The 26,164-nt window shown below is 43.6% G+C and overlaps 1 protein-coding gene across 8 annotated transcripts in view; it reads right to left on the bottom strand.

The window, feature by feature from the left end:
* Nucleotides 1–26,164, bottom strand: part of LOC132391523 (ankyrin-1-like) — a 449,124-nt gene that overhangs the window by 131,574 nt on the left and 291,386 nt on the right. For all 8 annotated transcript variants that reach the window (XM_059964825.1, XM_059964840.1, XM_059964849.1 and 5 more), the window contains exons 11-15: nucleotides 18,895–18,993; nucleotides 17,259–17,357; nucleotides 15,303–15,401; nucleotides 8,264–8,461; nucleotides 5,175–5,273 (exon numbers count right to left, since the gene is read on the bottom strand). In XM_059964825.1, the coding sequence (XP_059820808.1) occupies nucleotides 5,175–5,273; nucleotides 8,264–8,461; nucleotides 15,303–15,401; nucleotides 17,259–17,357; nucleotides 18,895–18,993 (594 nt within the window). The remainder of the gene's footprint in view (nucleotides 1–5,174; nucleotides 5,274–8,263; nucleotides 8,462–15,302; nucleotides 15,402–17,258; nucleotides 17,358–18,894; nucleotides 18,994–26,164) is intronic.

The following is a 26,164-nucleotide window of genomic DNA, read 5'->3' as shown; positions in this document are numbered from 1 at the left end:
TGATGAAGGGTCTTACCCATCGACTGCTCATTCATTTCCATAGATGTTGCCTGAACTGCTGAGTTCCTCCAGCATTCTGTATGTGTTGCTTTGGGTTTCCAAATTTTCAGACTTTCTTGAGTTTAAAACAAACTGTTACACCATATTCTGTATTCCGTTTGTTTCTACTACTTTGACATAATTCTGTATGCCCTACTCTGTCTGAATGGCAAGCAAAACTAAAGTTTTTTCCACTGGATCTTGGTATAGGTGACAATAATAAACCAATTACCATAACAAAAAGATAAACTCCTTCCTCCAAATTCAGTATCTGAAACACAGAAGGATCTCTAGATGCTGGAAATCCAGAGCAACACACAAAAAGTGCTGAAGGAACTCAGTAGGTCAGGAAATGAAGTCGAGACCCATCCTGATGAAGGATCCACGGATGCTAACTAATCTACTGAGTTCAGCCGGTATTTTGTGTGTGTTGCTCAATAAGTTATCTGTCCAAGTAATTCCCTTCCCCTACTGCTTTTGTGCAGGAATTTAAATGTGCCGACATGGAACTATCATTATTGCTGGTTTAAAACCTTTTATGATTAAAAGAAATACTTATTTAACTGAGAAGCCTTTCCAAGGAGTTAGTGCCTCCCTTCCCCTACAGCAATCAAATTAGCAAATATTCACTTCATCTTAGTTTGTCCACTGATAGGTACCTGTTGGCAGGTAAGGATGTTTTGTTAGTGATTATTGTCTTTCTAATATGCTACAGAGTATTGCTCTCTGCTGACCTGCAACCACTATGTTTTTCATTCTCTTTGGCCCAGTCAATAATTGTAATTTATTTATTGTATATGAGTCCTTTAGAGTGAAGTACAGACTCAATAGGCCGAATGGCCTAATTCTGCTCCTGTGTCTTATGGTCTTATGGCAGTGAAATCGAACTTCATGCATCAGTGATGTGCTCAGAGTCCAGGACCAGCTCTATGCATTTCACAAGAAAATTGTCACTTGCAACATGTCTTATTGAATGAGTTAACACAATCACAGCAAGGAGCTTCTTTACAACTGTTGTCTATATAAATGTAAGGTCCTATCCATCCTTGGGTTTCACTAATGCTAGAGTGTGACCCAGTGTAAACTACAGAACCCACACCTGGGTAGTCTCTATCCCAAACAATATTAGGTAACCCTGGCCTCCAGTGGGTGGTTTCCCCCTTCTAACCCCAACCCACAAGAATCCTGGTCCTCCTTATTTTGTTACCTTTCCCTCAACATATGGGTGGCAGGGTGGAGATAAGTCTCTACCACATGAGGTGGAGGGCACTCCTTCCCCCCGCTAACCTGCAGGTCATGCTAGGGCAAGGTGTAGCACCTGCTTAGTCCCCTGATCAGGGTCACATAAAGCCGTGGGAGCAGGTGGTGGATGGTCACATGAGTGGCCTGTGCTTGTCACAAGTTCTGATTATGTGACCACTGAAATCAGCCATTTCTTTGAGCCTCATTACTATCTCTCCAGCATCATTTCCCTGCTGTCCAACGTCCACTTTCACCACTCTTTTACTCTGTGTATATTTGAAAAAACTTTCTGTATCTTATTTTATATTATTGACCAGCTTACCTTCATATTTCATCTTTTCTGCATAGTATTTTTGGTTGCCTTCTGTTAGTTTTTAAAAGCTTCCCAGTCTTCTAAATTCCCACTAACTTCTGCTATATTATATGTCCTCTCTTTTGCTTTGACTTCCCTTGTCAGCCATGGTTGCCTCATCCTCCTTTTAGAATACTTCTTTATTTTAGAGATGTATCTATCCTGTGCTTTCCAAATTGCATGCAGAAACTCCAGCCCTTGCTGTTCTGCCATCAGCCCTACCAGTGTCCCCTTCCAATCAACTTTGGCCACCTCCTCTCCCATGCCTCTGTAATTCCTTTTACTCCACTGTAGTACAGATATATCTGATTTTAGCTTCTCCCTCTCAAACTGCAGGGTGAATTCTATCATATTATCATCACTGCCTCCTTGGGGTTTCGTTACCTTAAGCTCCCTAATAAAATTGGTTCATGCCGCAACACCCAGTCCAGAATTTCCTTTTACCTAGTGGGCACAACCATAGCTGCTCTAAAAAGATATCTCATAGGCATTCTACAAATTCCCTCTCTTAGTATCCAGCACCAACATGATTTTTCCAATCTCCCTGCATATTGAAATGCCCCATGACTATCATAACTTTACCCTTATTGCATGACTTTTCTGTTTCTCATTGTTCAGAGGTCTGTATATAACTCTGATCAGGGTCCTGCTCAGTTTCTTAATTCTACCCACAAGAATTCTATGTCTTCTGATTCTATATCATCCTTTTCTAAGGATTTGATTTCAACTTTACCGATAGAACCAACTCCAACTCCTTTGCCTACCTGCCTGTCCTCCCGATACAAGGTGTATTCTTGGATGTTCAGCTCCCAACTGTGATCTCCTTTCAGCCACGACTCAATGATGCCCACAATTTCATACCTGCCAATCTCCAGCGCTACAAGATAATCTTATTCTGCATACTGCGTGCATTGAAATATAACATTTTCAACCCTGTATTCAACACCCTTTTTGATATTGCCCCCATGTTACACTTCAACTCATCCTACTGAATGCAATTTTGCCCAGTCATCTGCCTGTCCTTCCTCACAGTCTCACTACACACTGCATCTACTTGTATACCAACTGCCTCATCCTCAGTTCTATCACTCTGATTCCCATTCTCCTGCCAATTTAGTTTAAACCCTCCCCAACAGCTTTAGCAAATCAGCCTGCAAGGATATTGATCTCCCTTGGGTTCAGGTGTAATCCGTCCTTTTTGTACAGGTCATACCTTCCCTAGAAGAGATCTCAATGATCTAGAATCCTAAACCCTTGACCCTTGCACTAATTCCTCAGTCACTCATTTACCTATCTAGACCATCATCTTATTCCTGCCCTGAGTAACACGTGGCACTGGGAGTAATCCAGAGATTGCTATCTTGGAAGTCTTGCTCTTCAGCCTCTTCCCTAACTTCCTAGACTCACTGTGCAAGACCACTTTCCCCTTTCTACCTCCTGTACCTCACTGGTGCCAATGAGCCCCATGACTTCTGGTTGCTCAGATTCTCCCACTTGAGAATCTTCTGTAGCCACTCTGAGACATCTTGAACCGTGACAACACTCCTTGCTTCTCTTTTGCGACCAGAGAATCTGGTGTCCATCCCCCTAACTATCGAGTTGACCGTCACTACCACTCTGGCTGACTTCACCCTTCCCCAGCTGAGCCTCAGAGCCGCTGGCCTGACTGCTGCTGCTGTGCCGATGGGTCGCTCACCCCCAGCAGTATCCAAAGAGGTATCCTTGTGGCCGAGGGGACTGGCCACAAGGGAACCCTGCACTGACTGCTTACTCCCCTTACTGCTCCTGGAGGTCACCCAGCCACTATGTGAAGCCTCCACTCTGGGTGTGACCACCTCAGTAAATGCCTCATTTATGAAATTTTCAGTCTCCCAGATGCATCCAGCTCTGGCTCCAGCATGTTTTTGGAATGTGGGAGGAAACTAGAGCACCCTGAGGAAACCCATGCAATCACAAGAGATCATACAAGCTCCTTAGAGACAGCAGTGGGAACCCCTGATCTCTTATTGTTGGGGCTGTAAAGTACTGCACTAACAGCAACACTACCGTGCCCCATTTCTCCCCCTCCTCTCTCACTACTGATGCAGTGTCTCAACCCAGAACATGGACACTTCTTTCTTTCCACAGATGCCGCTCAACTCGTTGAGTTCCTCCAGAAGATCGTGTGCTTCTCCATGTTCGGTCTCCTTGTATTTGTCCATTACCACAAATGTTTGAATTTCCCCAACAAGTTAGCTGATTGCACAGACACACAACAGGCTTCAGGTGCTTGAATCTGCAGCTTCACTTAAGTCAGACTGCATCTACACTCAGTGGCCACTTTATTAGGTACCTTTTATATCTAATGGGTTGGCGGGGGTGGAGAAATGACTCTACCAAAGGAGGTGCAAGGCGCTCCTTCCCTCCACTAGCCTGCAGGTCACCCTTGGGCAAGGTGTAGCACCTGCTTAGCTCCCCGATCGGGGTCACTTGAAGCCATGGGACCAGCTGGTGGATAGTCGTTCAAGCTGCTGGTGCATATCACAGGTCCTGGTTATGTGATCACGGACACCAAGCTGACAATCTCTGAAGAGTATTGATAATGGCTGGGGCCACCCATCTTGTAAAGACTCTGCCCAGAAAAAGTCAATGGAAAAAAAAATTCAGCAGAAAATTTTGCCAAGAATAATCATATCAAGCTAGAAGGAAGACCATGACTGCCCATGTCATACGATTTGACACTTAATGATGATGTCGACACTTACACCTAATAAAGTGGCCATTGCATGTGTGGTCATGGTCTTCTGCTGTTGTAGCCCATCCACTTCAAGGTTCAATGAGATGCTCTTTTGCACACCACTGTTGTAACACATGTTTATCTGAGCTGCTGTCACCCTCCAGTCAGCTTGAACCAGTCCAGCCATTCTCCTCTGACATCTCCAGGTAACAAAGTGTTTTCATCCTCAGAACTATTGCTCCCTCAAAGTTCTTTTTAGTTTTTTTTTACACCATTCTCTGTAAGCCCTAGAGACTGTTGTGCGTGAGAATCCCAGAAGATGAGTGGTTTCTGAGGTATCAAACCATCCCGTCTGGCACTAACGATCATTACACAGTCAAAACCATTTAGGTCACATTTCTTCCCCATTCTGATGTTTGCTCTGAACAAGAGCTGAACCTCTTGACCATGTCTGCAAGCTTTTGTGCATTGAGTTGCTGCCACACGATTGGCTGATCAGATACTCGCACTAACGAGCAGGTGTACAGGTGTACCTGATGAAGTAGCTATTGCATGGATAAAAGCCAATGGGCAGTCAGTGTTTTGGGTCGAGTTCCTTCAAGTGAACTGATGAGGTCCAGTTAACAGGTCTTGACCTGAAATGGTGACTGGCCAGTTTTCTCCACAGATGCTGCCTGACCTACTGAGTTCATTCAGCATCTCATAGATTTTTTTTATTATATAGTATTGAACTAGTGTGGTCTAAACTCCGACCGTTGGAGAACATCTGATGCTGGTCCATGGACTGAAGCAATATAATGTGGTCTGTTTGGAATGCAAAGTTACCTTTCCTGCAGCGTTGGGCTGACCGCCTCGCTGAAGCAGCAGTTCCATAACCTGCCTTTTACCGTACTTGGCAGCGACGTGGATTGGGGTGAACCCTTTCTGCGGACAGACAGACAGCATGTCAGACCACTACGGGCATATGCAGAGGAGTAAAGATTAGCTTTATTTGTCACACATGCAGTGAAATAGGCAGTGAAATGTGGCACTTGCGTCAAATGACATCACGAGGATTATGCAAGAGCTGCCGCGATTCCAGCACCAACATAGCGTGCCCACGATTCACTAATGTTAACCATGTTGTGGGAGGAGACCAGAGCATTCAGAGGAAACCCATGCAGATATGGGGAGAATATACAAACTCCTTACAGACGGTGGTAGGAATCGAACCCTGCCTGCGCTGGAGTAACGTTTGGCTAACTGCTAAGCTCCTGTGCCATCCTCATGTCCCAGTTATTGCCGTGGAAGCTAGCTGGTTGTCCATGTCAGCTAATCCTTCCTGTTCCTCAACCGGATGGCAGCAGACCTACAGGGGTTACTCCCTTGGAGCACTCTGCTGAGTTCAGACCTGCCTGCCCCACACTTGCTTTATTTCAAGAAAAACTTTATTCTGAAAGGATGTGGGGGTGCTCTGGTGCACATTCTCCTGCCTACATCGAAAGAATTGAGCTTGAGAAGGTTGAGAGCTTCAAGTTCCTAAGTGTGAACATCCTGGTGCAGTCACACTTATGGTACATCCAAGAAAGCTCACCATCGCCTCTCCTTCAGCATGTCCCTGTCAGCTCTTACTAGCTTTTATCACTATACTATAGAAACCATTCTGTCTGAATGCATAAGGGCTCGGTATGACCACTGCTCTGCATGTTACCACAAGAAACTGCAGAGAGTTGTGGGCAGTACAGCGCATCACAGGAGCCAGCCTCCCCTCTATGGACTTTGTCCGTATTTCTCCCTGCCTCAGTAAACCAACTAGCAGAATCAAACACTCCACCCACCCTGGATGTTCTCTCTTCTTCTCCCCTCTCCCCTCAGGCAGAAGATACAAAAGCCTGAAAACACATATCCCCAGTCCTAAGGACAGCTTCCATCCACTGTTATCAGATTCTTGAACGGACCTTTTGCACAACATGATGCATTCTTGTCCTCAGAATCTACCTCGTTATGATCTTGCATTTTACTGTACTGCACCAGCCTCCGTAGTATCTTCAAGGAGCAGTGTCTCAAAAAGGCGGCGTCCATCATTAAGGACCCCCATCACCCAGGATATGCCTGGTTCTCATTGCTGCCATCAGGAAGGAGGTCCAGGAGCCTGAAGACACACACTCAGTGATACAGAAACAGCTTCTTCACCTCTGTACCCTTGAACAAAACTTTGTGATCTCTTCTTTTTTGCTCAAATGATTTAACTATTTTATCTATCTATATATAAAATAATTCACAGTAATATATATAGTAATTCACAGTTTTTTTTCTTCTCTATTATCATGTATTGATAATAAATTACCCGACTTGGTCTAACCAAGCAGAGTCCACTGCCAAGAAGGCCCACCAGCACCTTTACTTCCTGAGAAAGCTGAACAAATTTGGCCTGTCCCCTAAAACCCTCACTAATTTTTATAGATGCAGCGTAGAAAGCATTCTTCTAGGGTGCATCACAACCTGGTATGGAAGTTGTCCTGTCCAAGACCGGAAGAAGCTGCAGAAGATCGTGAACACAGCCCAGCACATCACACAAGCCAATCTTCCATCCTTGGACTCACTTTACACCGCACGCTGTCGGAGCAGTGCTGCCAGGATAATCAAGGACACGACCCACCCAGCCAACAAACTTTTTGTCCCTCTTCCCTCCGGGAGAAGGTTCAGGAGCATGAAGATTCGTACGGCCAGATTTGGGAACAGCTTCTTTCCAACTGGGATAAGACTGCTGAACGGATCCTGACCCGGATCTGGGCCGTACCTTCCAAATATCCGGACCTGACTTGCACTACCTTACTTTCCCTTTTCTATTTTCTAATTATGATTTATAATTTAAATTTTTATTATATTTACTTCGATTTGTACTTCAGGGAGAGCAAAGCACAGAATCAAATATTGCTGTGATGATTGTACGCTCTAGTATCAATTGTTTGGTGACAATAACGTAAAGTAAAAGTAAAGTACTGCATTGTACTGCTGCCACCAAGTTAACAAATTTCACAATGTGTGCCGGTGATATTAAACCTGATTCTGATTCTGAGCTTTAATATTTCCAGCCCACTGTTATTACACTTTATTCATCATTGTTATTATTTTACCTGATTCTAGCTCAATGCACTGTGTAATGATCTGATTTGTATGAACAGTAAGCAAGGCAAGTCTTTCACTGTATCTCAGTACGTGTGACAATAATAAACCAATACCAATACACAAGCTGTAAACACAGTAATTTTTTTTACATTCTTAGTGTCACTTGGTCACAATAATAGGGTTAACATTGTATTTTTAAGCCACAGCACCCTTGCAACTCGTGTGGCACCCTGGGATGAGGCACCCTTTCAATGCTCGAGGGGCTTCTCCATCTGACTCAGCCCCTCCATGTCTAGTAGCGGGCGGACTTGCCCCATACTTTCCATGGTCTTCTCCTCAGATCGGGGAGGCAGGAGCCATTTGTAACACAGTAACACAGCCCCAGCTGCAGTCAGCTTCCAAGTTGGAGAGACATGGTAGTGTGGTGGTTAGCACAACACGTTATTGTGCAGGCGACCCAGGTTCAATCCCGGTAAGAAGTTTGTACGTTCTCCCAGTGACAGCGTGGGTTCAGCTGGGTGTTCCGGTTTCCTCCCACAGTCCAAGGACGTACCAGTTGGTAGATAAATTAATCATTGTGAATTGTCCTGTGATTAGGGTAGGATTAAATTGGGGGACTGCTGGGTGGTGCAGCTCAAAGGGCTGGAAGGCCTGTTCCGCGCTGTATTTCAATAAATACCTAAAGTTCTGTAGATAGAGCTGTGTGCCTTTGTGTCACAATCAGGACTAACTTTACCCAGAATGGAGGTCCATTCCACCTTTTTTTTACCTGCTTGAATTCACTGGTTGATAACTTGCCCACATACCTTTGTCATTCTGGTCTGTGAGGCTCCGTGGTCGAGCAGGACCTCCGCGACTTCCACATGCCCCTCCCGCGAGGCGATGTGCAGGGGTGTATGGCCTGCAGTAGTCGCCGATTTCGGGCACGCTCCGTTCTCCAGCAAAAGCTTGATGACGTCCAGGTGGCCCAGGCGAGCGGCACAGTGCAGGGGAGTCTGATCATCCTGTGTGGGGCAGACAGGTGGTGACAGAGGCTGACTTGACTGGCTTTATGGTAGAACTTGTGGGAGAGAGGCACCTGCTATCTCAGAAAAGTAGCCAGCATAATCAGAGACCCCTCCCACCCTGGACAATCGGGCAGAAGATATACAAGTTTGTGAATAGACACCACTAGGGTCAAGATCAACATACACACACACAGAAAATGCTGGAGGAACTGAGCAAATCAGGTTTCTACAGAAGGGAGTACGCTGTCGACAGTCTGGGCTGAGACCCTTCAATAGGCCTGAGACCCTTCAATAGGGCCTTGCATTTTACCTGATCCTGTAGTTCCTCCAGCATCTCGTGTGTGTTGCTCAAGATTTCCAGTGTCTGCAGAATCTCTTCTCTTTATGAAATGCTGGAGGAACTCAGTGGATCAGGCAGCATCTATGGAGGAAAAAGAACAGTCAATATTTCAGGCTGAGACCGAACATTGAATATCATTTCCCTCCATAGGTGCTGCCTGACCTGCTGAGTTCCTCCAGAATTTTGTGTGTGTTGATCCAGATTTTCAGCGACTGCAGAATCTCGTGTCTCTGGTAGGCTTAAGGACAGCTTCTATCCTAGTTACCTAAGTTATCAAACAGATCTCTTGTACCATAAAGATGAACATGACCTCACAATCTATCTTGCACTTTAGTTGTCTGCCTGCACTGCACTATCTCTGCAGCTCTAACTCCGCACAATTGACAGGTTCCTTAAGGCTGTTATAACCGGGGGTGGTATTGGGGATAAGTTCTCATTACCCATTAAATGCTCCCAATGGTTCTAACAATCAAATCCAGCTCCTGGCCTTTAGGAGTGAACCCCAAGGGTAAATCCAGAGCTGAAGTGCCTAATGTTGAGCTCAACACTGCCTAGCAACACCTGAAGCCAAACTGTATCAGTCTCTGCTGCTCCTTTGGGTTCATCAGATGTGTGGAGAGGGGGAGCTTGCTACATGGGCAATGGCTTGCTCTTTATATTATACTGTCCTGGCTTGTGTATCTAGACAGCCAGGATACGATCAGTATGGGTGGCTGGCAAAGAAAAGGTTTTTACTCTATGTTGGTCGATGTGATTATCATGAACCGATCACCAGATTTTATGCAGGAAATGAAATTTGATCAACACAACTAGATACTGTTACTTTGGGACCATAGGGAGTACTGTCCACAATATCCTTGCCTGCCACTTAACTTTATCTACAGTACTGTGCAAAAGCACATTTGTATACTTTGTGTGCCTAAGACTTTCGCACGGTACTGTAGTAATTTTAGATATTGCAGAGTACAGCAGCAGGTGAAAAAAAAAACAAGTTCATGATCTATGGCACTGTGCAAAAGTCTTAGGCACTTATATATATATATCCAGAGTGCCTAAGACTTTTGCACAGTACAGTTGTAATTTTATGTATTGCACTGTACTGCTGCCAAAAAAAAAACAAAATTCAAGACATATGTGAGTGATGATAAACCTGATTCTGATATGGGTCTCTATTGTGGACTGAGAGTGGGAAGGGGGCAGGGAGAGGGGAATCATGTTTGGGAAAAGGGGAAGAGAGAGGGGAGGGGGCAGGAAGCACCAGAGAGACATTCTGTAATGATCAATAAACCAATTGCTTGGAACCAAATTACCTTGCCTGCTATTTCAGATCTGGCTGTGTGTGCACCCACACCACCCCATGCCTCTAGCCCTCCTTCTCTGCCACCTGTCCCACACTCTTCCTTTGGCATTCTGCCCTCAGCATTCCCATCATCCTTTGCTCTTGCCAGATTTACAAAGTCAGTCTGCATTCCATGTTGTCAAAAACAGCACTCTGTAAAAGTCTTAGACACCCTAGCTACAGTGTATATATGTGCCTAAGACTTTTGCACAGTACAGTAATTTTGTGCTTTCCTTATGGCATGGATACTAATCAACCTTGCCATAACCATTGAGGATTGGCCAGTTTCTCATTAGCTTGATGTCTTAACCACTCATCCAAAATCGGAAATCAACTATTATGTATGTTCAATTTCATTATTTCATCTTGCAATTGGAGCTAGATACTTAAAACATTTTTTAGATTTTGTTTTAGTTTTACCTTTCAATGTCTTTTACCGATCTGAATTTGACTGTTCCCTGTCTTTCTCTGAGCTAGCCTTTCCTCTGACTCCCCCTTATGTTTTCCTCCAATCATCTTAAAATTATGCCGTCCTTGCAGCTGTCATTTCTGCCCTTGGAAAAAGTCATTGGCTAATGATTCTTCAATCTGTTTGGTTAATTTGTTTTTCCTGTCCATTCCTTTCCCCGACGCCTCAATCAGGGTGCAGTGTTGCACATTGCTTCCCCAGCTTTCAGAGAGGTCTGTCACTAAAAATAGTTCTAAATTAATGTACAATTGTAACAGCATACAGCAAATTCAAGCCCAATATTCTAAGCGTAACTCAAACCGTGTGATAAATGGGCAGGGCATTTCTCAGTCCATCTGTTTGTTTAGGTTATGTTTATAGGACCCAATGATAGAAGGGAAATTCACACTGTAATTGTTGGGAAGGGTATTGGAAAAGGGATAGATTTATCAAGATGTCATCAAAGGGGGAAACTACTGGGCTTGCCCAGAAGAAATGACAAGACCGAAACTTGTAGATTGTAGTTTCAGTACTTACGAGAATTGTTCATTGTCTATTTTACCTGTAAGTAATGAGTTTTCATACAATATACATTGGTGGGACAGATATATCATAGCAACAGCAACAACGAGTTACACCAAGGGATGGAAATAGTGTCCTTGGGAAGTCATGATGTTGTAGTTGGGAGCATTGACTTTAGATTTGACTATGGGGGGGCGAGCTTTGTCTCAGCCAGCAATAAATATAGCAAGGAAGGAGAACCTTTCAATCCAATAAACTGATATGGATCGATAGATCAAGGACTATGTTGTTACCTAATTGACACCACTTCCTTTTTTGACTGCAGACTGGACATAAGTTGTTGATGAGGCAAAGGGGATAATCCATCAATGGACTAAACATATAAAAGTTATTAAAAACATGCTGATAAAGCAAATGAAATACTGAATGATTCAGACTCTTGGGAAAAGTTTTGGAATTGGGGATCGAATGTTCAAATGCATCCACGGGTAAGGATAGTATTGTATGCTATGGTAATGCCAATTTTATGTATGATGATAATGGCATTGTTAATGTATATCACCTTAGAAGGTGACAGGCTGAAGTTGGGCAAAAGGAAGAGGATGGCAGTTTTGTAAAGCCGAGGAGATGATTGTCTGTATACAGAGTGTACGAATTCAGTAAGTAAATGTTACCATTATCTTTGTATAATGTAAATGTCGCATACCTGCTGGGAATTCATGGCCACCTATGAGTAGTCAACAGAATAGAAGAGGATAGTGATCCTAAGATAAATAGAAGGGAGATGTTGGTCAAAAAGAACTACAGTTTGCACCTCAGCGAATTCGAATGAATCAAGGACTGTGGAAGCAGATGGACCAATTGCCTTTGTTCTTGCCATGAGGGAGGAGATAGAGGCTGTTATTTTATGAAGACATCTCTCCATTTTGTAAGATGAAGTTACTTGGCTTGATTGGTGTTTTCAAGTCAACATAATGATGCTCCAGGTAAACAGCTGTACCAGAGATCACTTCCAAATAAGAAGTTATTTGTGAGGTGTTCTTTGGTTAGATATAGCATGCAGATTTTTGATTGTTGGGGTCTGTATCTGTGTTGTGTGTTTCAAGTTGTTTAGTAAGTGAGAATACAGAGCCATAAATTACCGATTGTCGCTTGCTGAGAAGAGAGCAATAAATGGATGCTGGCTTGGAAAAGAGCCAATAAAAAGGTTGTTAAAGGTCAGACATATGACCAATAGATATGACAGTGGAATGCAATGTTTGAATTGGCAAGAAATAAGTCTAAATTTTCACATACAAGAGGGCATTGACTCTGCAGGAGATTCACCATCATGGATGTGAGGTGCCCCACGGACATGGAGAGTCAAAATGGGACTACGAGGAACACGTGGCCAGCAACAAAAACTCCTTTTTAACTGGTATCTTTTCTAGTCTTTGACTGTTCATAGAAGGTCAGGAAAACTTAGTAGGTATGCACACATTTACTTGGTTGAGTAAGTTTAGGTGTTCTTCTGTTGAGACAATAAAGGTGCTTATCAGATATTACAGGTTCTCTCTGTGCCTCCCTGATCATTATTACAAGGGGTGATTCTTGTAACAACACAATTCCCTGCCATCAGAGTAGCAGGCAGAGAAGACATGAGCACGGATAATTCAGCTCTTTTCCATAGAAACTGAAATTTAAAAAAAGGACAAAATGCTAATGCGCATGATCAAAAAATATCGCGAAAGCCTTGAAGCAAAACTCTTGCAGGTAATCTCAACATTATTTAAAAAGCACAAAGTTTTTTACTTAAAAGTTCTTTTAAAGTAAAAAAAAAACTGCACAGGAGTGACAGAGATTTGAAACACAGGGCATTGCAGCTTAAAGTTCCAAATATTCTGAACACTCACACACACACCAACATTTGTACATATACTTGCACACCCAGTCTTTTCATGATTCACACATGTGCATGATCCTGCACATATAATACTTAGGCACATATATATATATGTAATGTATAGCTAGACTTTTGCATAGTACTGTAGTAATTTAATTATATATTGAGATGCAGTGCAGAAAAAGGCCTTTCCAGACCTTCAAGCCACGCTGCCCAGCAATCCCCCAATTTAATCCTAGTCTAATCACGGGGCAATTGACAATGACCAATTAACCGAATGACCAGTATATCTTTGGACTGTGGAAGGAAACCGGAGCACTTGGAGGAAACCCATGAGGTCATGGGGAGAACATACAGGTTCCTTACAGGCAGCTGCAGGAATTGAACCCAGGTTACTGGTACTATGCTACCAGCCTGTCTGCTTTTCTTGTGAATGCTGCTTCAAAGTGCTCGTGTGAATGCCTGTGCGAAGGCAAATATCAGAAGAGTAGACAGTACCGTGCAAAAGACGGTGCACATATATATCGTTAGGGAGCTAGAGACTTTTGTACAGTACTGTAGTAGTTTTATGTATTGCACTGTACTGCTGCTGAAAGAAAAATTCATGACATTTGTGAGTGATGATAAACCTGATTCTGATATGGGTCTCTATTTTGGACTGAGAGTGGGAAGAGGGCCAATGAGAGAGGAATCATGGTTGGGAAAAGGGAATGGGAGAGGGGAGGAATTTAGAGAGACCTTCTGTGAAGATCAATAAATCAATTGTTTAGAATCAAATTACCTTGCCTGGTGTCTCAGGGCTGGCTGTGTCTGTACCCATGCCCGACACTCCTTCTCTGCCACTGGTCCTACACTCCAACATTCTTTGCTCATGCCAGATTTACAAACTTGCTCTCTGCTCCACTTTGACAAACACCATATTGTGCAAACAGTTTAGGTACCCTAGCTGTACAAATGTGCCTAAGACTTTCGCGAAGTACTGTAGATGTGCTTGTTAATGATTCTTCAACCTGGCTGGTTACCTAGCTCTCCCTGTCCTTACTTTTCCCAGATATCCCTCCCCACATTTACATACACACACTGGCCACTTCATTAGTTTGCTCCTTTACCTAATAAAGTGGCCACTGAGTGTATGTCTATAATCTTCTGCTGTAGACCAGTCACTTCAAAGTTTGTCATGTTCTGCATTCAGAGATACTGTTGAAATGTGTGGTTATCTGAGTTACTGTCACCTTCCTGTCATTTTGAACCAGTCTGGCATTTCTCCTCTGACACCTCTCATTAACAAGGCATTTTCGCCGACTGGCACATTCTCGCCTGCAGGAGTACGTGCTGAGGGACGCACTCAAACTCGGTGCGTCCACCACAAAGGCCCGGTGGGGAAGGACCACAGTCTACGGTCCTCCTCCTGTGGGAGTTGAGGGGTGGGTGGCGGGGTGTATACCCCTAAACCACTGTATGTAAATATGGAATAACAGAGTGCCACCTGGGTGGCAAAAGTGTGGGAATGGAAAGACTGTAATGGAAACATTTGTAAAGGACTGAGAGTCATAGAATGGTTTATTGTACCTAATTTTATTTTTGAATAAAGTATATTTTGATTAAAAAAAGTTTCCCCACAGCACTGCTGCTCATGGAGGCTTTTTCTTGTTTATCGCACCATTCCCTATAAACTGTAGAAACTGCTGCACGTGCAAGTCACAGGAGATCAGCAGCTTCTGAGGTACTCGAACCACCCCGTCTGGTGCCAATAATCATTCCACTTGGTCAAAGCCACGGTCACATTTCTTGTTCATTCTGATGTTTGGTCTGAAGAACAACTGAACCTCTTGACCGGGTCTGCACGCTTTTCAGCACTGAGTTGCTGCCACACGATTGGCTGATTAGCCATTTGCATTAATAAGCAGGTGTGCAGGTGCACCAAATAATGTTTCCATGGGGTATATGCAAGCACATACACGTGCCATGCAAACATCTAATTAAATATCTGATTGCATAATTCAGATATACTTGCAGATTCAGATACCCTTAGTCTCTCTTACAGGCACTGACACCTGCACAAATACATGCAGCACTGCAGGTACTCAATAATTGTCTATGCACACATGCACATACATACACAAACAATATATGCGTGCACGCACCCACACACTCAATGTATGTGCGTGCACGCGTACACACACATCCAATACATGTGCATGCATACACATACACATCCAATATATGTGCATCCACACACATATAGACACACATACACCATCCTACATCCCCCTGTGCCTAGGCGTCGATCTCATCCTTCCAACTCACTTTGGCTTTGGCATCGACTTGAGCCTTGTTTTGGAGTAAAAACCGTGCCACCTCTGTCTGGCCCGCTCTTGCTGCCATGTGCAACGGAGTCTCTACTTTCTGCAGCAAATGAAACAGAACAGGAAACAGAAAGTTTACCCCAAAGAAACGGCTCTCGGAAAGAACCCAAGAACCGGCAGCCGCCTGAGCGAGTCTCTGCGTTTGGCACCACACTACCCTGCATTAGTTGGTAATCAAAAGGCTTGTGTCCAGTCCTTCTGTGGTCCAGCAGGGTACTATCAGCCACAGACAACTGGCCATTGACTGATGACATGAGGAACAGGCAGCTCGCTGGATCTCTCACAAGAGGACTCTGTTTGGGATCGGAAAATGTGGACCGGCTCATGGCCAGCACCCAAACGACGGCACATTTGGCCCAAGCCCGCGGCTCCGCAGACTGTTGCGACCACCGCGGCTCACCTTGTTTCTTCTAGCTTCAGTGGAACGACTGGAGCAAGGATATGGCAAAGAAGCAAGAAGCAGGAGCTTTTAAAGCAAAGCCTGAAAGGTGCAGGTGAAGCAGAGGGAGGTTAAAAATACGCTCACCTGAACCAACTGGAATTTAAATAAGAGGAAGTGGCCGTGTGCTTTGTTAAAACCCAAGAGACTTATGCATTAAAATCATAAAGCCATACAACACAGTCACAAGCCCTTCAGCCCACCATACTGACATTTACACTAATCCCATTTGCTGCACCAGGACTGTCTCCATCTATCCCCTGCCTACACATGCTTGTCTAAATGCATCTTAAACACAGTGATTATACAGTATATCCAACTTTACCACCTCCTTTTTCACTGAGCTTCAGATATCAGCCACTCTGTCTAAAAAAAAAATTCTCATTGATGCCCTTAGATGCCCTCCCCTCTCCTTAACCCTGTGACCTTCTGTTTCTGATATGGACATTGTATACTGAGATGGTTAAGAGATGAAGAAATCCAAATGTGTCTTTTTTTTACTTGTTTTTTTGAGAATATTTTGGATAACATAGAGGAATTTGGTTAGGGAAATTTCTGCAGATCTTCAAATAACTCCTTGCCATGCTACCAGAGCCCAGTCTGAAACCTATCCACTTGTGTATCTGGTGGGATAACAGAAAGATCTCCCTTGGTCACAATCTGTGATTCTGAGTCAAAGACCATACAACCAGAAAACGTGGGAGCAAAATTAGGCCATTCAGCCCATTGAGTCCTCTCTGCCATTCCATCATGGCTGATTTATTTTTCCTGTCAACTCATTCTTCTACCTTCTCCTCATAACCTTTGACACCCTTACTAATCAAGAACCTACAAACTTCTGCTTTAAATATACCCAGTGATTTGGCCTCCACAGCCATCCACGGCAACGAATTCCACAGATTCACCACCCTCTGGCTAAAGAAATTCCTCTCCATCTCTGTTATATAGGGACGTCCTTCTAATTTGAGGCTGTGCCCTTTGGTCCTAAACTCCCCCAATATGTGACATACCCTCTCCAAATTCACTCAATCCTTTCGACATTCAATGAATTTCAGTAAGATATCCTCCTCATTCTACCAAGCTCCAGTAGCGCCACCAAACACGCCTGATACATTAACCCTTTCATTCCAGAGATTATTCTTGTGAAACTCCTCTGTAGACAGAATTCATTGTGGTTAAAGAATGGGCAGCAAACTACATCTGATGGGAATATCAGGAAGCTTCCAACAGTCAGTGTCTCTCGCACCACTCCCCGTCCCCACAGCTCTCTGGGATAGAAGGTTTCAAAGATTCAAATTGTTCCTCCTTACTTCCATCTTGAATGGCGACTCCTTACTCCAAAGACGTATGAAAAACTGTCACTGTTGACCCCAGAAATCCCACTGAGAATCTCTTATGATTCAACAGTATCGCCCCTCATCTTTCTAAACTCCAATGGGCATCAGACCAACCACTCACCACGTTGGATACGTTAGGAGAGGCTCCATGCTGTAGTAACTTGGTGACAATATTCAGGTTTCCCATGAAGGCAGCGACATGGAGTGGTGTCAGCCCTGACTGGAATACAAGCATACAGACAGAGAATACCAATTACAAATCACAGAAGGCTGTTGGATGCACTCAGAGGTATGACTTTCTTTTACCATGTCACGTTTGATGATCTAGGGTTAAAATAGCTCATGTCCTGTCTAATGGGGCATCACATGGTCACTTTACTTCACACTTTATACTACAGTGCTGGCAAGGTTGTGACTTACTGTCTGGCCTTTTTTTTTGTCCTCTGAAGCTGATCCTTGCTCTTCAACCACAATATCAGTACCCACACCAGCAGGTTCAGGAACAGTTGTTAACCTTCAACCATCAGACTCCTGAATCAGCATGGATAATCTCACTCACCTCAACCCTGAACTGAATCCACAACCCATCGACTCACTTTCAAGTACTCCACAACTCATGTTCTCAGTATTAATGATTTATCTATCTATTCATTTATTGATTGATTTATTTTCCTTTTCTGCACAGTGCATCTTCTTTTGCACATTGTTTCTTTGCTAGTGAGTAATTTTTCGTTGACTCTATTGCATCTCTTTGTTCTACTGTGAATGCCTGCAAAGAAGTGAATATCACAGTAGTCTATGAGCACCCACAAGAAAGACACACTTCTTGATATATGGAGAATCATGGTTATGAAAAGGGGAAGGGAGCAGGAAGCACCAGAGAGACAATCTGTAAAGAACACAATCATGAGATGAAGGGTCTCGACCTGAAATGTTGACCGTTTACTCTTTTCCATAGGTGGTGCCTGGCCTGCTGAGTTTCTCCAAATGACCTTGCCTGCTGCCACCTGCCTCTCCTTCTCTGTCACAGTCTGAAACCCCCTCCCATGGCACTCCACTCTTGCCATTCCCAACATCCTTTGCTCCCACCACATTTACAACCTCACTCTCCCCTTCACACTGACAAAGATAGTACTGTGCAAAAATCTTAGGCACCCTGGCTATATAGAGTACATATGTGCCTCAGACTTCTACACAGTACCCTACATACTTTGATAATAAATGTACTTTGAACCTTTAACCAGTAACTGTTGCAGATACTCAGCAAGTCAGGCAGTAGCTGTGGAAAATAAAACAGAATTAACATCCCAGATTATCAGAACTGATAAAGGGTCTATGACCGGAAACGTTCACTCTCTTTCTCTCTCCACGGACACTGCCTGACCTGCTGAGTCTTTCTGGGATTTTGATTTCTGACAGCTGCAGAATTTTGGACACAAGGAATTCTGGAGATGCTGGAAATCTTTGAGCAACATGCATTGCTGTTGCCCGACCAGCTGAGTTCCTCTGGCATGAGGGGCAGAATTACTGAGGAGAATACGAATAAGGTGCAGAGGCTCAAAACTTTCCTTCAGGGGGCACTTTATGTCTTGATGACTCTAATTTCAGGCCAGTGCTCTCCTTCCAACCTGCTTTGTCAACCATTAATTCAAGACAGGATAATCCTCTTTCTTTGTAAAGGGCAACTGTTATAAACGGTTTCTGCATTACCTGGTGATTTTTACAGATGGAATTGTGCTAATATCACATTCGCTTACCTCAGTTACAGCCTCCAGCGATGCTCCATGTTTCAGGAGCAAGTCCATCACCCTGATATGATTCTTCTTGCATGCAATATGCAGTGGGGTGAAGCCATTCTAGAAAAGGGGAAGGGACCGGCACGTTAGCGAAGACAACCTCAGCTCATTATACACAGACATGAGGGAACAATGTGATACTTATTTTATTTTCCTTTTTCAAAGGAGGTTTGTTAGGTAACGGCAGCATCACAGAGTAAACAGTTGGCGCTTTAAGCTGAGCCCCTTCATCTGGTCCTGAAGAAGTGTTTAGGCCAAAAATATTGACTGTTTACTCTTTTCCATCGATGCTGCCTGGCCTGCTGAGTTCCTCCAGCATTTTGTGTGTGTTGCCTGTATCCAGTACACACTCAAGCCCATGAAGAGCCCAGCTTTAATGGAAAAACCCAAGTGCACCCATGGACACTGTGTGCTCCTTCTCAGGAGGTCCACAGGCATGGATATGACCCCAGAAGTGGGCCAGGCACTATCAGCTCAAGCAGAATGTTGGACCTGTGAATGGATACTCAGACCAGGACCAGGAGAAAAGCAACAGGAAGATTCCCTTAAGTGATGCACTAACGTACATCCCTCCCCCCCCCCCCCCCACACACACATAGTGTGACCACAGTGTCTCTACCTTCTGCAAAGGCTTAAGGAAGTCCATCTCCCACCCCCCATCCTCATCACATTCTGCAGGGGTTGTGTATTGAGAGCATCCTGAGCAGCTGCATCACTGGCTGGTTCTGAAATTGCACCGTCTCAGATCGCAAGACCCTGCAGTGGATAGTGAGGTCAGCTGAGAAGATCATCGGGGTCTCTCTTCCCGCCATCACGGACATTTACACTACACGCTGCATCCATAAAGCAAACAGCATTATGAAGGACCCCATACACCCCTCAGACAATCTCTTCTTCCTCCTGCCTTCTGGGACAAGGCACCGAAGTTTTCAGGCTCTCACAACCAGACTATGTAACAGTTTCGTCCCCCAAGCTATCAGACTCCTCAATACCCAGCACCTGGCCTGATGCCTTGCCCTATTGTCCTGTTTATTATTTATTGTAATATCTGCACTGTTTTGTGCACTTCATGCAGTCCTCTGTAGGTCTGTAGTCTAGTGTACTTGTTTTGTGTTTTTTTTTCCTCTGTGTTGTTTTTTATTACGTAGTTCAGTCTAGTTTTTGTACTGTGTCATGTAACACCATGGTCCTGAAAAACGTTGTCTCATTTTTACTATGCACTGTACCAGCAGTTATGGTCGAATGACAATAAAAGTGACTTGACTTGACTTGACTTGAACATGGGGCTGAAGTGTGACCAGAACTTGAGGAACAGTCCCTTCAGGTACTCAGACAGACACTGCAACCTTTCGCGCTCCACACACATGATATACCAACTTCTCCCAGCCACGTGAATGCAGGCTGGCTGAGGAGACCATGACCCAGCTTAGGAATCTGTTCCATGGTACTGATCTGTGCTACTCTCTCCCTCAGGGCTCCAGTGTAAAGAGGGAGGACTCCCATGTGGAGAAATCTATTGTGGACTGAGAGTGGGAAGGGGATAGAGACAGGGGAATCATGGTTGGGAAAAGGGGAAGAAAGGAAGTGGGAAGCACCAGAGAGATCAATAAACCAATTGTTCAGAATCAAACGACCTTGCCTGGTGTCTCAGGGTTGGGTGTGTCTGCACCCGCCCTTGGCACTCCTTCTCTGTCACTTGTCCCACACCCCTCACCCGGAGCTCCACCCTTGCCACTCCCAACATCCTTTGCTCCCACCAGATCTAAAAACTTGCTCTCCACTCAATGTTGACAAATACAGTTTACTGTGCAAATGTCTTAGGCACACTAGCGATAGACTTTTGCCAAAGACTTTTGCCCAGTAATGCATAAAAAGCCAATAGAGTTAGAAGCTGAAGAGAATTTGGAATGAATAAAGAGTGGGACAAATGCAGGATTGGTGTAACGTGGTGGGTGTGAAGTTGGTGGGCTGAGTGGACTGTTTCTGTATGGCATGATGCCTGGCTATTCTTTTCTACAGGTCGTGCTCTCTTCTCATAGGTAGAAGGTACAGGAACCTCAGGACTCGCAACTCCCAGTTTAAAAACAGTTACTACCCCTCAACCATCAGACTCTTGAATAAAAGGGGATAACTACACCCACTTGCCCCATCATTGAGATGTTCCCAGAATCAATTATCTTACTTTAAGGGCTCTTTATCTCATTACCCCATATTCTCGTTATTCATTTATTGCTATTTATTTATATTTGGATTTGCACAGTTTGTCATCTTCTGCACTCTGGTTGATCTTTCATTGATCCTGTTGTAGTTACTATTTTATAGATATTTTGAGTATGCCCACAAGAAAATGAATCTGAGGGTTGTATCAAAGTACATATATATAATTTGATAATAAATTTACTTTAAACTTTGGTTTACTTGTGGATGTCTTCCTACCTATTGGGAACTATAAAGCCAAATACAGTCGGCTGTTTGAGAAGCTTAAGTATTGATTCAAACATAGTAGAGGGAGGTGGGCTGTAAAATTGGAGATTGAAAACCAAACACATTCCTGGTGGATCTAATCCACTCCTATTTCCCAGCACATCCATGCGCTTCTTCAGCCAGGCATTTATGATGGTGAGTTTGGGGCAGGTCTAGAACAGGGGAGGTACTTTATGGGGAAGCTTGGGTAGCGGCCCCCAGTTCTACAACAGCAATCATACAAACGAGCATGTAAATACAACTTAAGAGTGAAAGGTACACTACGTGGGTTAATTGGACACTGTAAATTGTCCCTGATGTGCAACTGAGTGTAGAATCTGGGGGTGGGGGGAACTAATGCTAAACAGGGAATAATGAAAAAATGGGATCAAGGTAGGATTTATGTAAATGGTGGTTGGAGGTCAGAATGGAATCAGTGGGTCGAATGGCCTGTATCTGTGCTGTCAGGTCAAGTGACCATGAACTTGGCAAAGAGGGAGCTCTTGGAGAATATCTTGATGAAGAGATGAAGCTAGGTTTATGATTACAATAATATGGACAATTTTTCTATTTGCATTCAGTCATAAAGTACTATAGCACAGAAACGGGCCCATTGAGTCTGTGCAAGCCTGGTCTTTTGCCTACTCCCAACTACATTGTAAAAGAAATTCCCCTTCAGATTCCCCTTTAATATTTCACCTTTCACTCTAAACCCATGACCTCTAGTTCTCCAGGTTGAGGGGGACTTGATAGAGGCATTTAAAATTATGAGTGGTATAGATAGAGTTGACGTGGATAGGCTTTTTCCATTGAGAGTAGGGGAGATTCAAACAAGAGGACATGAGTTGAGAATTAGGGGGCAAAAGTTTAGGGGTATCATGAGGGGGAATTTCTTTACTCAGAGAGTGGTAGCTGTGTGGAATGAGCTTCCAGTAGAAGTGGTAGAGGCAGGTTCAATATTGTCATTTAAAGTAAAATTGGATAGGCATATGGACAGGAAAGGAATGGAGGGTTATGGGCTGAGTGCAGGTCAGTGGGACTAGGTGAGAGTGAGCGTTCAGCACGGACTAGAAGGGCCGAGATGGCCTGTTTCCGTGCTGTAATTGTTACATTGTGATATGGTTATATGTTTCCTGTTTCCCTCAGCACCCACTGCAAACTGAGAAAGCTTGACAACTGTCCCATGTCTAGCCAAAGTCAAATCCAGAAGATGTTTTTAACACATTAAGCCTAGCCTTACTAAAATGTTAAGTCCTTGGCTTGCAAATCACTTTTAATTAATGACTTAATTATCAGGCACAGCCTTGATTTTGTGTTTCTAACAGAGATTTGGCTAGACCAAAACAACATTGCAGGAGATGTTATCGAATCAGCTCCTCCTAATTTCAGTTTTATTAGTGAGACCAGGATAAAGAAATGAGGGGGAGGACTAGCCGCCTGTGTAATAATTATTATCAGTGTAAGCAGATATCGTGTGGAACATTTGCATCTTTTGAATACCTTGCTTTTCAGCTGAAATTATCCTGTTGTGCTTCATTTTTAACTATACACAGGTCACCAAAATATTGTGCAACCTGTTTTGGTGACTTTGCTGAACTACTGACTATGATTTGCATTGACTTTGTCTGGGTGGTCATTGTTGGTGATTTTAATTCTCACCTCGTTAACCCAAAGGACAGTAGGGCTAATGAACTGCTCTGTAAACTGGACAATTGTGGATTGACACAGAATGTGACAGGGCCCCCACACACCAAGGGCCACACCGTTGACCTCGTCACTTCCAAAGGTCTTAACACTTCTGAGATTGCGGTAACCGATGTTGCTCTTTCCGATTATTTCTGTGTTTTCCTTGAAATTATTATGTCTCTATTCACGAGCACTCAAACTGAGGTAGTCACAAAATGGTTTATCACTGAAAATACCAAAGGTGTTATTCCCACAGGCCTTTTCTCCCACACCTGTCTTCTCTCCGGCTTCAGTCAATGCTCCTGAAGACCATCTCCATTTTAAAATTACAGATGTCATTGATGCAATCACCCCCTCAAAAGTAAAAGTAGTTTCTGGGAAGGAAAAAAGCACCATGGAGAAAGAAGCAGCACAAGCAAAGTGCTGGAGGAACTCAGCAAGCCAGGCAGCATCCATTGAAAAAGAATACTGTCGACGTTTTGGGCCGAGACCCTTCAGCAGAATGGCAGAAAAAGGATGACGAGTCAGATTTAGAGGGTGGGAGTGGGAGGGGTGAAGTAAAGAGTTGGGAAGCTAATTGGTGAAACAGATACAGGGGTGGAGTAGGGGGAATATAATAGGAGAGGACAGAAGGCCATGGAAGAAAGAAATAGGGGGAGGAGCACTAGAGAGAGGTGATGGGCAGGCATGGAGAAACACCTCACTGGTTTAAACTCCGAAAAAGAGTGTTGAATAGGTGAATGCAGGTGCTGGAAAATAAAACTCCAGGTCTATTACGGCAGTTATGAAGAAACTCTTTGCATCTATAATTTAGAGTTGAGACATGCAAGGCAGACCTTCTTCTCTGATATTAAAAACAAAAACAGCAATAATGCATGTGCCCTATCTGCTCAAGTTGACAGGCTCACACATTCTCCTGTATCAGTAGCATCTGAGCTTCTATCTACATAGTCATATAATGACCTTGCGTTCTTTATTACTGACAAAATTCAGAAGATTAGTGTCTCTGCATCAGGTCAGAAATCAGTTCATCCTTTCACTCACTTAGAGTTAATTTAGTTAAGATGACACAAGCAAACCTACTGACTATAAATTTTTCCTTCAACCTTTTTAAAAGATGTTTTTAATTGCATGATGCCAGACATTCTGCAAATAGTCAACACTTCTCTTCTATCAGGCTGCTTCCCCAATGCCCTGAAAACTGCAGTTATTGAGCCTCTTTTAAAAAAGAACAACCTAGATGCCTCAGTAATTAATAGCTACAGGCCTGTATCAAACCTTGCATGTTAAAGTAAAATCATTGAAAAGGTTGTTTATCAGAAAATTAATAGCTTTTTGGCACTAAGCAACTGTGTGGACGTTTTCCAGTCTGGAGTTCGAGAACACCAAAGCACCGTGACTGTTTTGGTCAAGGTTTTAATTAATATCCGCTTAAACTTGATAAAATTTCAATTTTGGTTTTACTGGATCTCAGTGCTGCTTGTGACACAGTTGACCGTGACATATTACTGGACAGACCTGGAAAATCGGGTAGGACTTTCTGGTACAGTCCTAAAGTGGTTTAAATCGTATTTACAGGACAGGGACTATCTTGTTTCGATTGGTAGCTGCATATCTGATCGAAAAAAAATGACATGTGGAGTGAGTGCCTCAAGGGTCCACACGAGGACCTCTTCTGTTATGTGCTCCCTCTAGCTCAAATCATGGTAAGCAACAAAATATCTTACAGTAGTTATGTGGATGACACAGATTTATATAACTGTGCCATCCAATGACATATAACAGTGCCCATACAATCACTAAAAAACTGTATTGAACAAATCACTGACTGGATGAGCCAAAATTTCCTCCAGTAAACAAAGAGAAAATTGAAATAATTGTTTTCGGTGTCAAAAAAGAATGATTAAAAGTCAGTGCTCACTTAGAATCCTTGTCCTTACAGACCACAAACCAAACCAGAAACGTTGCTGTTGTGATGAACTCTGTCTTAAATTCTGACTGCCACATTAAGGAAGTTGACCAACTACCATCTTAAATATATAGTGAGAGTTAAAGGGCTTAAATCTCAGTAAGATCTAGAAAAACTCGTCCATACATATATTTTTAGTAGGCTTGACTGCTGTTATGGCACTTTCACAGGTCTCGGCAAAAAGTCCCTCACATAGTTGCAGCTCAATCAGAACACTACTGCTAGAGTCCTCACTAAGACCAAGAAAGTAGAACACATCACTCCAGTTCTCAGATCACTGCACTGGCCTCTTGTCCATCAGAGGATTGACTTTAAAATATTACCACTGGTTTGTAAACCACTGAACGGTCTAGGGCCAAAATACATCTCCGATCTCTGGCTGCATTATGAAACTTCCTGAGCCCTCAGGAGCAGGGCTGCTTACTGTCCCCAGGGTCAAACCTAAACATGGTGACACAGCTTTTAGTTACGATGCTCCACGCATCTGGAATAACCTTCCAGAGGATCTGAAGTCTACCCAACTTTAAGCTCTTTTAAATTGAGGCTTAAAACGTTTCTTTTCACTGTAGCTTTTAATTAGAATCCCCTGCACTGTAACTTCTATTTATATCTATTTTTTGTGTGATTTTATTCTGTTATGTATTGTCTGAAATTTGATGTTTGATGTTTATATCGTATTTTATGTAAAGCACTTTGAACTGCCTTGTGTTTGAAAAGTGCTATACAAATAAACTTGCTCTCTTGCTCTCTCACCTTATCTCCTTACCGACCCATCACCTCCTGGTGCTCCTCCCCCTTCCTTTTCTTCCATGGTCTTCTATCCTCTTCTATCAGATTCCCCCTTCTCCAGCCCTCTATCTCTTTCACTAATCAACTTCCCAGCTCTTTACTGCACCCCTCCCCCTCTCCCGGTTTCACCTATCACCTACCACCTTGCACTTCTTCCACCCCTCCCCCCACCTTCTTAAGCTAATTTCTCCCCTTCCTTTCCAATCCCGATGAAGGGTCTCAGCCCAAAACATTGACTGTTTACTCTTATCCGTAGACGCTGCCTGGCCTGCTGAGTTCCTCCAGCATTCTGTGTATGTTACCTCTAGTTCTAGCCTCACCCAA

This window comes from Hypanus sabinus, chromosome 1 (genome assembly GCF_030144855.1).
Source record: "Hypanus sabinus isolate sHypSab1 chromosome 1, sHypSab1.hap1, whole genome shotgun sequence".
NCBI lineage: Eukaryota > Metazoa > Chordata > Chondrichthyes > Myliobatiformes > Dasyatidae > Hypanus > Hypanus sabinus.
Note: the sequence above shows the minus strand (reverse complement) of the source record. Positions and strands in the feature narration are given on the sequence as shown.